This window comes from Salmo salar, chromosome ssa13 (genome assembly GCF_905237065.1).
Source record: "Salmo salar chromosome ssa13, Ssal_v3.1, whole genome shotgun sequence".
NCBI classification, from domain to species: domain Eukaryota; kingdom Metazoa; phylum Chordata; class Actinopteri; order Salmoniformes; family Salmonidae; genus Salmo; species Salmo salar.
The window spans coordinates 35,248,026-35,260,971 of NC_059454.1; the positions used below are offsets into that span (position 1 = coordinate 35,248,026).

The following is a 12,946-nucleotide window of genomic DNA, read 5'->3' on the forward strand; positions in this document are numbered from 1 at the left end:
TTCTGAACGTCACATGCTAATGTAAAAAGCTGGTTTTTGATATAAATATGAACTTGATTGAACAAAACATGCATGTATTGTATAACATAATGTCCTAGGGTTGTCATCTGATGAAGATCATCAAAGGTGAGTGCTGCATTTAGCTGTCTTCTGGGTTTTGGTGACATTATATGCTAGCTTGAAAAATGGGTGTCTGATTATTTCTGGCTTGGTACTCTGCTGACATAATCTAATGTTTTGCTTTCGTTGTAAAGCCTTTTTGAAATCGGACAGTGTGGTTAGATTAACGAGAGTCTTGTCTTTAAATAGCTGTAAAATAGTCATATGTTTGAGAAATTGAAGTAATAGGATTTTGAAGGTTTTGAAAATCGCGCCACAGGCTTCAAGTGGCTGTTACGTAGGTGGGACGAATTCGTCCCGCCGAGCCCATAGAGGTTATTTAACCAGGTAGGCTAGTTGAGAACAAGTTCTCATTTGCAACTGCGACCTGGCCAAGATAAAGCAAAGCAGTTCAACACATACAACAACACAGAGTTACACATGGAATAAACAAACATACAATCAATAATACAGTAGGAAAATCTATATACAGCATGCGCAAATGAGGTAGGATAAGGGAGGTAAGGCAATAAATAAGCCATGGTGGCAAAGTAATTACAATATAGCAATTAAACACTGGAATGGTAGATGTGCAGAGGATGAATGTGCAAGTTGAGATACTGGGGTGCAAAGGAGCAAGATAAATAGATAAATACAGTATGGGGATGAGGTAGATTGGATGGGCTGTTTACAGATGAGCTATGTACAGGGGCAGTGATCTGTGAGCTGCTCTGACAGCTGGTGCTTAAAGTTAGCGAGGGAGGTAAGAGTCTCCAGCTTCAGAGATTTTTGCAGTTCGTTCCAGTCATTGGCAGCAGAGTACTGGAAGGAGAGGCGGCCAAAGGAAGAATTGGCTTTGGGGGTGACCAGTGAGATATACCTGCTGGAGCGCGTGCTACGGGTGGGTGCTGCTATGGTGACCAGTGAGCTGAGATAAGGCGGGGCTTTACCTAGCGCGATCTTGTAGATGACCTGGAGCCAGTGGGTTTGGCGACGAGTATAAAGCGAGGGCCAGCCAACGAGAGCATACAGGTCGCAGTGGTGGGTAGTATATGGGGCTTCGGTGACTAAACGGATGACACTGTGATAGACTGCATCCAATTTGTTGAGTAGAGTGTTGGAGGCTATTTTGTAAATGACATCGCCGAAGTCGAGGATCGGTAGGATGGTCAGTTTTACGAGGGTATGATTGACTCCCCCATCCTGAGTGAATCTGATCACACCTCTTCAAAATGTCCTGCAGATGAGGAAAGTCACCCCCCCAGCACTACATACCCAGGTCCCACAACCGTACTGCTCCTCCATCATTGAGAGGGATACATTCACAGAGCTGGAGAGAGAAATGGTGGAGCTCAGAGAGCAAGTCTACACAATCCAGACAGAACAAACCCACAAAACAGACCAGCACAACAACACCCCCCCAACAAGACCGAAACAGGGAAGAGACTCAGGGGGTATGCTAATTTGGTATAGAGCAGACATATCCCACTCTACTACATAAGTCAAAACAGGAAAATGTTACGTCTGGCTAGAAATTAATATAACCAACAAAAATGGGTCACAAATCCTGCACTCTGTCAGAAGCTGTGTATGTACATAGTCAATGGTAGGCTTCGAGGGGACTCCTTTGGTAGGTACACCTATAGCTCATCTCTTGGCAGTAGTACTGTAGACTACTTTATCACTGACCTCAACCCAGAGTCTCTTAGAGCGTTCACAGTCAGTCCACTGACTCCCCTATCAGATCACAGCAAAATCACACTACTTGAATAGAGCTATGCTCAATCATGAGGCATCAAAGCCAAAGAAACGGAATAATTTTAAGAAATGCTATAGATGGAAGGAAAGTAGTGTGGAAATCTACCAAAAAACAATTAGGCAACAACAAATTCAATCCCTTCTAGACAATTTCCTGGACAAAATATTTCACTGTAATAGTGAAGGTGTAAACTTAGCAGTAGAAAACCTAAACAGTATATTTGCCCCTCAGCTTCCTATCAAATCTAAACATTTCAAGCAGACAACCTAAGAAAATTAACAACAATGACAAATGGTTTGATGAAGAATGCAAAAATCTAAGAAAGAAATTAAGAAACCTATCCAACCAAAAACAGAGACCCAGAAAACCTGAGCCTACGCCTTCACTATGGATAATCACTAAAACAATACAGAAATACATTACGGAAAAATAAGGAACAGCACATCAGAAGTCAGCTCAATGTATTTGAAGAATCCATAGAATCTAACCACTTCTGGGAAAATGGAAAACTCTAAGCAAACAATAACATGAAGAGTTATCTATCCAAAACGGAAATGTATGGATAAACCACTTCTCCAATCTTTTTGGCTCTATAACAAAGAACAAACAGCAAAAACATATACATGATCAAATACAAATCTTAGAATCAACTATTAAAGACTACCAGAACCCACTGGATTCTCTAATTACATTGAATGAACTACAGTACAAAATACAAACCCTCCAACCCAAAAAGGCCTGTGGGGTTGATGGTATCCTAAATGAAATGATAAAATATACATACCACAAATTCCAATTGGCTTCAACTCTTTAATAACATCATCCTCAGCTCCTCAGATTATAATGGCGCCGGAGGGGATGGCTGCCATTTCACGGGCTCCTAACCAACTGTGCTATTTTGTTAGTTTTTTCGTATTGTTTGTAACTCATTTTGTACATCATGTTGCTGCTACCGTCTCTTATGACCGAAAAGAGGTTCTGGATATCAGAACAGCGATTACTCACCTCGAACTGGATGAAGATTTTTCTTTAATGAGTCCGACGCAAAGGATATACTGCTTTGTCGAGAAAACGCCCAAATCCTGTGAAGAAAAGATGTATTCGCCGACGAGTAGCTAAACCACCACTACCCTCCTTATTTTTGGCCAACGTGCAATCAGTGGAAAACAAACAGGATGATCTACGATTTAAGATTATCCTACCAACGGGACATTAAAACTGTAATATCTTATGTTTCACCGACATGTGGCTAAACGACGACATGGATAATATAGAGCTGGCTGGCTTCTCCGTGCATCGGCAGGACAGAGCAGCTACGTCTGGTAAGACGAGGGGCGGGGGTGTGTCTATTTGTTAATAACTGCTGGTGCGCAATGTCTAATATTAAAGAAGTCATCGAGGTATTGCTCACCTGAGGTAGAATACCTCATGATAAGCTGTAGACCACACTATATACAAAGAGAGTTGTCATCTATATTATTCATAGCCGTCTACTTACCACCACAAACCGATGCTGGCACTAAGACCGCACTCAACGAGCTGTATAAGGCCATAAGCAAACAAGAAAATGCTCATCCAGAAGCGGCGCTCCTAGTGGCCGGGGACTTTAACCTGTTTAGGATAGGGGGCAGTATTTTCCCGGCCGGATAAAAAACGTACCCGATTTAATCTGGTTATTACTCCTGCCCAGAAACTAGAATATGCACATTCAAACAGTTTCTAAAACTGTTTGAATGGTGTCTGTGAGTATAACAGAACTCATATGGCAGGCCAAAACCTGAGAAGATTCTAAACAGGAAGTGCCCTCTCTGACCATTTCTTGGCCTTCTATAGCCTCTTTATCGAAAACAGAGGATCTCTGCTGTAACGTGACATTTTCTAAGACTCCCATAGGCTCTCAGAAGATGCCAGAACGTTGAATGATGACTCTGCAGTCCCTGGCTGAAAAACAGTAGCGCATTTGGATAGTGGTCGATCTGAGAACAATGAAACGGGCGCACGCATGCACGTGAAGAGTCCATTTTACATTTTCAGTCTTTGAACGAAAACAACGTCGCCCGGTCGGAATATTATCGCTATTTTACGAGAAAAATCGCATCAAAATTGATTTTAAACAGCGTTTGACATGCTTCGAAGTACGGTAATGGAATATTTTGAATTTTTTTGTTTTGTCACGATACGCGCCGGCGCGTCACCCTTCGGATAGTGTCTTGAACGCAAGAACAAACGCAGCTATTTGGATATAACTATGGATTATTTGGAACCAAACCAACATTTGTTGTTGAAGTAGAAGTCCTGGGAGTGCATTCTGACGAAGAACAGCAAAGGTAATCCAATTTTTCTTATAGTAAATCTGAGTTTGGTGAGTGCCAAACTTGGTGGGTGTCAAAATAGCTAGCCATGATGGCCGGGCTATCTACTCAGAATATTGCAAAATGTGCTTTCACCGAAATGCTATTTTAAAATCGGACATAGCGATTGCATAAAGGAGTTCTGTATCTATAATTCTTAAAATAATTGTTATGTTTTTTGTGAACGTTTATCGTGAGTAATTTAGTAAATTCACAGGAAGTTTCGGTGGGTATGCTAGTTCTGAACGTCACATGCTAATGTAAAAAGCTAGTTTTTGATATAAATATGAACTTGATTGAACAAAACATGCATGTATTGTATAACATAATGTCCTAGGAGTGTCATCTAATGAAGATTATCAAAGGTTAGTGCTGCATTTAGCTGTGGTTTTGGTTTTTGTGAAATTATATGCTAGCTTGAAAAATGGGTGTCTGATTATTTCTGGCTGGGTACTCTCCTGACATAATCTAATGTTTTGCTTTCGTTGTAAAGCCTTTTTGAAATCGGACAATGTGGTTAGATAAAGGAGAGTCTTGTCTTTAAAATGGTGTAAAATAGTCATATGTTTGAAAAATTGAAGTTTTTGGATTTTTGAGGAGTTTGTAATTCGCGCCATGCCCTATCATTGGATATTGGAGCGGTGTTCTGCTAGCGGAACATCTAGATGTAAGAGGTTAATGGAGGCAAACTTGGTACCTCATTTGTACCAGCATGTCACATGTGCAACCAAAGGGAAAAAAACTGTAGACCACCTTTACTCCACACACAGAGACGCATTCAAAGCTCTCCCTCGCCCTACATTTAGTAAATCTGACCATAATTCTATCCTCCTGATTCCTGCTTACAAGCAAAAACTAAAGCAGGGAGTACCGTGACCCGCTCAATTCGGAAGTGGTCAGATGACGCAGATCCTACGCTACAGGACTCTTTTGCTAGCACAGACTGGAATATGTTCCGGGATTCATCCAATGGCATTGAGGAGTATACCACCTCAGTCATCGGCTTCATCAATAAGTGCATTAACGATGTCGTCCCCGCAGTGAACGTACATACATATCCCAACCAGAAGCCATGGATTACAGGCAACATCCGCACCGAGCTAAAGGCTAGAGCTGCTGCTTTCAAGGAGCAGGACACTAATCCGGATGCTTATGATAAATCCCACTATGCCCTCAGATGAACCATCAAACAGGCAAAGCATCCATACAGGACTAAGATTGAATCGTACTACACCGTCCCTGATGCTCATCGGATGTGGCAGGGTTTGAAAAATATTACGGACTACAAAGGGAAACCCAGCCACGAGCTGCCTAGTGATGGAGCCTACCAGACGAGTTAAATGCCTTTTATGCTCACTTCGAGGCAAGCAACACTGAAGCATGCATGAGAGCGCCAGCTGTTCCAGATGACTGTGTGATCATGCTCTCCGTAACCGATGTAAGCAAGACCTTTAGCAGGTCCAAAATCACAAGCCACGGGCCAGATGGATTACCAGGAAGTGTCCTCAAAGTATACGTGGACCAACTGGCAATTGTCTTCAACATTTTCAACCTCTCCCTGACCGAGTCTATAATACTTACATGTTTCAAACAGACCACCATAGTCCCTGTGCCCAAGAAAGCGAAGGTAGCCTGCCTAAATGATTACTGCCCTGTAGCACTCATGTCAGAAGCCATGAAGTGCTTTGAAAGGCTGGTCATGGCTCACATCAACACCATCATGCCGGAAACCCTAGACCCACTCCAATTCGCATACCGCCCCAACAAATCCACAGATGACGCAATCTCAATCACACTCCACACTGCCCTTTCCCACCTGGACAAAAGGAACACCCACATGAGAATGCTGTTCATTCAGCGTTCAACACCATAGTACCCACAAAGCTCACTAAGCTAAGGACCTTGGGACTAAACACCTCCCTCTGCAACTGGATCCTGGACTTTCTGACTGGCCGCCCCCAGGTGGTAAGGGTAGGCAACAACACATCTGCCACACTGATCCTCAACACTGGCGACCCTCAGGGGTGCATGCTTAGTCCCTTTCTGCACTCCCTGTTCACCCACGACTGCGTGGCGAAGCACAACTCCGACACCATCATTAAGTTTGCAGACGACACAACAGTGGTAGGCCTGATCACCGACAATGATGAGACAGCCTATAGGGAGGAGGTCAGAGACCTGACAGTGTGGTGCCAGGACAACCACCTCTCCCTCAATGTGAGCAAGACAAAGGAGCTGATCGTGGACTATAGGAAAAGGAGGGCTGAACAGGCCCCCATTAACATCAACGGGGCTGTAGTGGAGCGGGTCGAGAGGTTCAAGTTCCTTGGTGTCCACATCACCAACAAACTAACATGGTCCAAACACACCAAGACAGTTGTGAAGAGGGCACGACAACACCTTTTCCCCCTCAGGAGACTGGATTTGGCATGGGTCCCCAGATCCTCAAAACGTTCTACAGCTGCACAATCGAGAGCATCCTGACTGGTTGCATCACCGCCTGGTATGGCAACTGCTCGGTATCTGACTGTAAGGCGCTACAGAGAGTAGTGTGTACGGCCCAGTACATCACTGGGGCCAAGCTTCCTGACATCCAGTACCTATATACTAGGCGGTGTCAGAAGGCCCAGAAAATTGTCAAAGACTCCAGTCACCCAAGTTCTCTCTGCCAACACATGGCAAGCGGTACCGGAACGCCAAGTCTAGGACCAAAAGGCTCCTTAACAGCTTCTACCCCCAAGCCATAAGACTGCCCCCCCCTTGTTTTCACACAGCTGCTACTCGCTGTTTATTATCTATGCAAAGTAACTTTGCAAATGACCTCAACTAACCTGTACCGCTGCACATTGACTCGGTACCGGTACCCCCTAATTGTTTTTTACTTTAGTTTATTTAAGAAATATTTTCTTAATTGTATTTCTTTAACTGCGTTGTTGATTAAGGGCTTGTAGGTAAGCATTTCACGGTAAGGTCTACATCTTCATCTTTCAAATAAGGTCTACACCAAATTTGATTTGATTTGGCATATTCCCCAATATTTGGAACCAAGGACTATTTGGAACCAAGGTCTGATCACCCCAATCCACAAAAGTGGAGACAAATTTGACCCCAATAACTACCGTGGGATATGCGTCAACAGCAACCTTGGGAAAATCCACTGCATTATCATTAACATCAGACTCGTACATTTCCTTAGCGAAAACAATGTACTGAGCAAATGTCAAATTGGATTTTTACCAAATTGTATTGTATGACAGAGCACGTATTCACCCTGCACGCCCTAATTGACAAACAAACAAACCAAAACAAAGACAAAGTCTTCTCATGCTTTGTTGATTTCAAAAAATCTTTCGACTCAGTTTGGCATGATGACCTGCTATACAAATTGATGGAAAGTGGTGTTGCGGAAAAAACATACGACATTATAAAATCCACGTACACAAACAACAAGTGTGCGGTTAAAATTGGCAAACAACACACACATTTATTTCCACAGGGCCGGGGGGTGAGACAAGGATGCAGCTTAAGCCCCACCCTCTTCAACATATATATCAACGAATTGGTGAGAGCACTAGAACAGTCTGCAGCACCCAGCCTCACCCTACTAGAATCTGAAGTCAAATGTCTACAGTTTGCTGATGATCTGGTGCTTCTGTCCCCAACCAACGAGGGCCTACAGTAGCACCAGATCTTCTGCACAGATTCTGTAAGACCTGGGCCCTGACAGTAAATCTCAGTAAGACAAAAATAATGGTGTTCCAAAAAGGGTCTAGTTGCCAGGACCACGAATACAAATTCCATCTAGACACCGTGGCAGAATACCTGACCACTGTGACTGACCCGAAATTAAGAAAATCTTTGACTATGTACAGACTCAGTGAGCATAGCCTTGCTATTGAGAAAGGCCACTGAAGGCAGACCTGGCACTCAAGAGAAGAAGCTGAGCTGCACTTCCTAATCTCCTGACAAATGTATGACCATATTAGAGACACATATTTCCCTCAGATTACACAGATCCACAAAGAATTCGAAAAAATATCTAATTTTGATAAACTCCTGTATACCACAGTGACATCACAGCAGCAAGATGTGTGACTTGTTGCCACAAGAAAAGGGCAACCAGTGAATAACAACATTGTAAATACAACCTATATTCATGTTTATTTATTTTCCCTTTTGTACTTGAACTATTTGCACATCATTACAACACTGTATATTGACATAATATGTCATTTGACATGTCTTTATTCTTTTGGAACTTTAATGTTTACTGTACATTTTTATTGTTTATTTCAATTTTGTTTATTATGTATTTCACTTGCTTTGGCAATGTAAAATATATGTTTCCCATGCCAATAAAGCCCTTAAATAAAGCCCTTAAAGCAGGGGTGTCAAACGTCCGGCCCGCAAAGGGGTTTAATCCGGCCCACGAGATGATTTTGTAAAGTATAAAAATGAGCTGCAATTTTTCAATAAAAGAAACTGCTGTTCCAATTGGGTCCACTGGATGGCGCAATAGCAATTGTGTTAAGCAAGCAAACTGTTTATACCGGAGCAGAGCAAGTAGGTCAAGCAAGTGCAGCCAGTCCGGATGAGCTACTTTGTTTTGCCCGCAATATTTATTACGGCTTCTACTTTTAACATTATGTGCTTGCCCCAATATGTCTCTGTCAAAAAAGAGAAAAGTGGACGCAGAGTGCAGAGTGTTCCAAGAAAAATGGTCATCCTCCTATTTATTCACGGAATTGAATGGGAAAGCTGTATGTTTGGTGTGTTCACAGCATGTTGCAGTGCTGAAAGAGTATAACCTTCGTCGCCACTATGTGAGTCTTCATGCCGACAAATATGACAACTTTGAAGGACAGCGGAGAAGAGAGAAGGTGAATGAACTGTTGGTGGGTCTGAAGAAACAGCAGTCTGTGTTTACTCACAGCCGAGACATCAGTGACGCTGCAGTGAAAGCTAGCTACCTCATTGCTAATGAAATCGCAGTGGCTTCAAAACCATTTAGTGAGGGTGAATTTGTAAAAACATGCATGATGAAGGCAGCGGAGATTGTGTGCCCTGAAAAGCGCCAGGCTTTTGCAAATATCAGCCTGACAAGAAACACAGTTGCAGACAGGATTTCCGATCTTTCAGTGGATTTGGACAGCCAATTGAAGCAAAAAGTAAAGTCATTTATTGGGTTTTCAGTTGCAATTGATGAAAGCACGGACATTACAGATGTTGCACAACTGGCAATTTTCATCCGCGGAGTTGATGACACATTGACCGTCACCGAGGAGTTCGTGGAGTTGGTGCCGATGACAGATACAATGACAGCAGCTGATATTTTCACCGCACTCGTCGGTGCGCTGGACAGGGTCGGAGTGGACTGGTCCCGCGCTGTCAGCCTGGCTACAGATGGTGCGCCCTCAATGATCGGGAAAAAAGCAGGCGTTGTGACAAAGTTCAGAGAGAAAGTGCAATCTGCAAATGGAGGACGTGATTTTTGGACTTTTCACTGTATTTTGCACCAGGAGGCTTTGTGTTGCAAGTCATTAAAGATGGATAACGTCATGAAGGTGGTCATCCAAACTGTTAATTTCATCCGATCCAGAAGCCTGAATCACCGTCAGTTTGACAGCCTTCTCAGAGAGAAAGACCACATCTATGGCCTGCCATACCACACTGAGGTAAGATGGTTAAGCCGAGGTGCTGTGCTTAGGCGTTTCTTTGATTTACGAGAAGAAATTGGACAGTTCATGGAAGAAAAGGGCAAACCAGTGTTAGAATTTCATTCCGCAGAATGGATGCAGGACCTTGCATTTATGGTGGATGTTACAGAGCACCTGAATAACTTGAACAAACAGCTGCAAGGGCGCAACAAAGTCGTCACGCAGTATTATGACAGCATACGTTCTTTCAAGTTGAAGCTGTCATTGTGGGAGACGCAACTCGCCGGTGGTGATGCAGCTCACTTCCCCTGTCTGAAAAATGTGTGCGCGACCCAACATGTGGCAGACATGAAGCGGTTCAAAGATAAAATAACGGGACTGTTACGGGAGTTTGAGCAACGCTTTCAGATTTTTGGTGAACTGGAGAAAGACTTCAACGTTTTTTGCTCGCCATTCACCGTGAATCCCTCTGATCTGCCCGTCAGCATCCAACTTGAAATAATAGACTTGCAGTGTGACTCGGATATGAAGGGCAAATTTGCCGCAGCTGGCTTGGACACATTTTTATCAGAATCTCTTGCCAGGTTACCCCAACTTGACAGCCCTCGCTGCAAAACTGTTGTGCATGTTTGGAACCACATATCTTTGTGAGCAAGTTTTCTCTGTAATGAGCATAAATAAAACAAAGCTGCGCTCAAGGCTCACGCACAAGCACTTGAATCACATCCTGAAGTTGGCTGCCACTCAGGATGTGACGCCTGATATTGATGCGCTGGTGAAAGCTAAAAGATGCCAGGTATCAGGAGTCAAATAAACTATGCAACCCCACTTAAAGTGCTGCATGAGACACTTGAGGTGTTTTATGATTAATAGTGATGTTGTGCTTGTACTATTGTGGACACTGTCCTCAGGCTCCAGCTTTATGTTTTATGTTGATCGTATTAAAACAAAGAAAACAATCTGAAGTTGTTGTTTTTAAGTTATATATACCATGATTTTACCGGTCCGGCCCACTTGGGAATAGATTTTCCTCCATGTGGCCCCTGAGCTAAAATGAGTTTGACACCCCTGCCTTAAAGTAAGCCCTTAAAGTGACAGCAGTGTGGTGGTGAGGGAGCTGACAGCCGACATGTCTATGTTTGACCACAAGGTGGCAGTAGATGCAGCAGGAAGAGCAGAGGCTTGAACAATAACATCATCAGACAGGCTGACAGCCAAGCAGCACCGACCAGCAGCCCGCAGAGGACACGAAAGAGCCACGATGTCAATCAGTGGATAAAGAGATACTGGAACATGACAGATTGCATGCTCTCAAAACAGACTCCTGCAGTAGCTAAAACACTACTGTAATATGGCAACAGCTCCAGCCCACGTGCTCACAGCCTGTCCTGCTACATTTAGCTTTGGGGGCTTCCTTTAACAAGTGCAGTGAGAATCTGTAATCAGTCTGTTTGAAGTCAAAGTCTAGTGCTTGCATTCGGGTCAAACAAGCTTTGAGAAACAGGGTCTGGCTTCTAAGCGTTTAACCCAGCTATGTAATTATGCCACACATTGTCTGTCCTCATATCTCTTTATTAACGAATAACTGCAGTATGGGTCTGGATGGGTGCTTTTAGTGGCTCTACACAATGGGAAACATTGAATAGCAGCAGTCTCTCCCTGAAGATGTTTACCCTATCATAGCTATTTCTGCCGTCGCTCTGGGTGCATATTCACCATGAGGTCTCTTAGCTAGCTACATAGATGAGCAGACTAGCGTTTTACCACACAGATGGGTGGGCAGCCACTTCACTGGTGAGCAGTAAGTGAGAGTTAGCTAGCGTGAACCTTGGCACACATACACACCTACACACACAGAAGAACACACAAACACACAAACCTCCACCTCCCGTATGCGCTCGGCTCGGCCCCCGTGTGGGTTGAATCTCTGTGATGAGCTCTCCAGATTCTGATTAGCATATGGCTTGTGGTGAATTAGAAAGGTCACATGGTGCACATGGTGTGTGTGTGTGCGTATTTGTGTGTACTTGTGTGTGTAATGTGTGTAATGATGTGTGCATTGTGTTTATGTGCAGTAGGACACAGACGCAGCCAGAGCAGTGTACTCACTGGAAGGAGGGTGGGCGGGAATCACCGATGCCCCCTGTCCTCTCCAGGGGGGGTGGCAGCTCTGGGTGGCTCTCTGTACACTGGGACCCCCCATCAGAGTGGGAGCTCTCTGCCAGGACCAGCTGCAGAGACAGAGACAGATTGTGAGTCAGAGACAGAATACCAGAGACCAATTTGGACATAGAGATGCACAGAAAAAGAGACCGACTGAAAAAGAGCATTCGTGTGTCGCTATAGTTCCCAAGTCTTGTATTGAAAGCTGGAAATCGAGGTTCGAGAAAGAGGTACAAAACAGACAAAGAGAGGAACATACATATTCAGTCACAAAAACAGACATAGAAACATACATAAGACATGCAGAGACAGATCCAGGCACAGAGACAGATCCAGGCACAGAGACAGATCCAGACACAGAGACAGATCCAGACACAGAGACAGATCCAGGCACAGAGACAGATCCAGGCACAGAGACAGATCCAGGCACAGAGACAGATCCAGACACAGAGACAGATCCAGACACAGACACAGAGACAGATCCAGGCACAGAGACAGATCCAGACACAGAGACAGATCCAGACACAGAGACAGATCCAGACACAGAGACAGATCCAGACACAGATCCAGACACAGAGACAGATCCAGGCACAGAGACAGATCCAGGCACAGAGACAGATCCAGGCACAGAGACAGATCCAGACACAGAGACAGATCCAGACACAGAGACAGATCCAGACACAGAGACAGATCCAGATCCAGACACAGAGACAGATCCAGGCACAGAGACAGATCCACACACAGAGACAGATCCAGACACAGAGACAGATCCAGGCACAGAGACAGATCCAGGCACAGAGACAGATCCAGGCACAGAGACAGATCCAGGCACAGAGACAGATCCACACAAACATACATAGTTAAGAGAGTTATCTGAGAGACATAAGAGAGAAATTCCCTACTGGGCACACCATGCC

At 44.1% G+C, this 12,946-nt stretch overlaps 1 protein-coding gene across 1 annotated transcript in view; it reads right to left on the bottom strand.

Moving 5' to 3' along the window:
• The window catches only part of dvl1a (dishevelled segment polarity protein 1a), a 53,904-nt gene that overhangs the window by 30,016 nt on the left and 10,942 nt on the right, over positions 1 to 12,946 (bottom strand). The window contains 1 exon segment of the mRNA XM_014136330.2: positions 11,976 to 12,097. Within this exon segment, the coding sequence (XP_013991805.2) occupies positions 11,976 to 12,097 (122 nt within the window).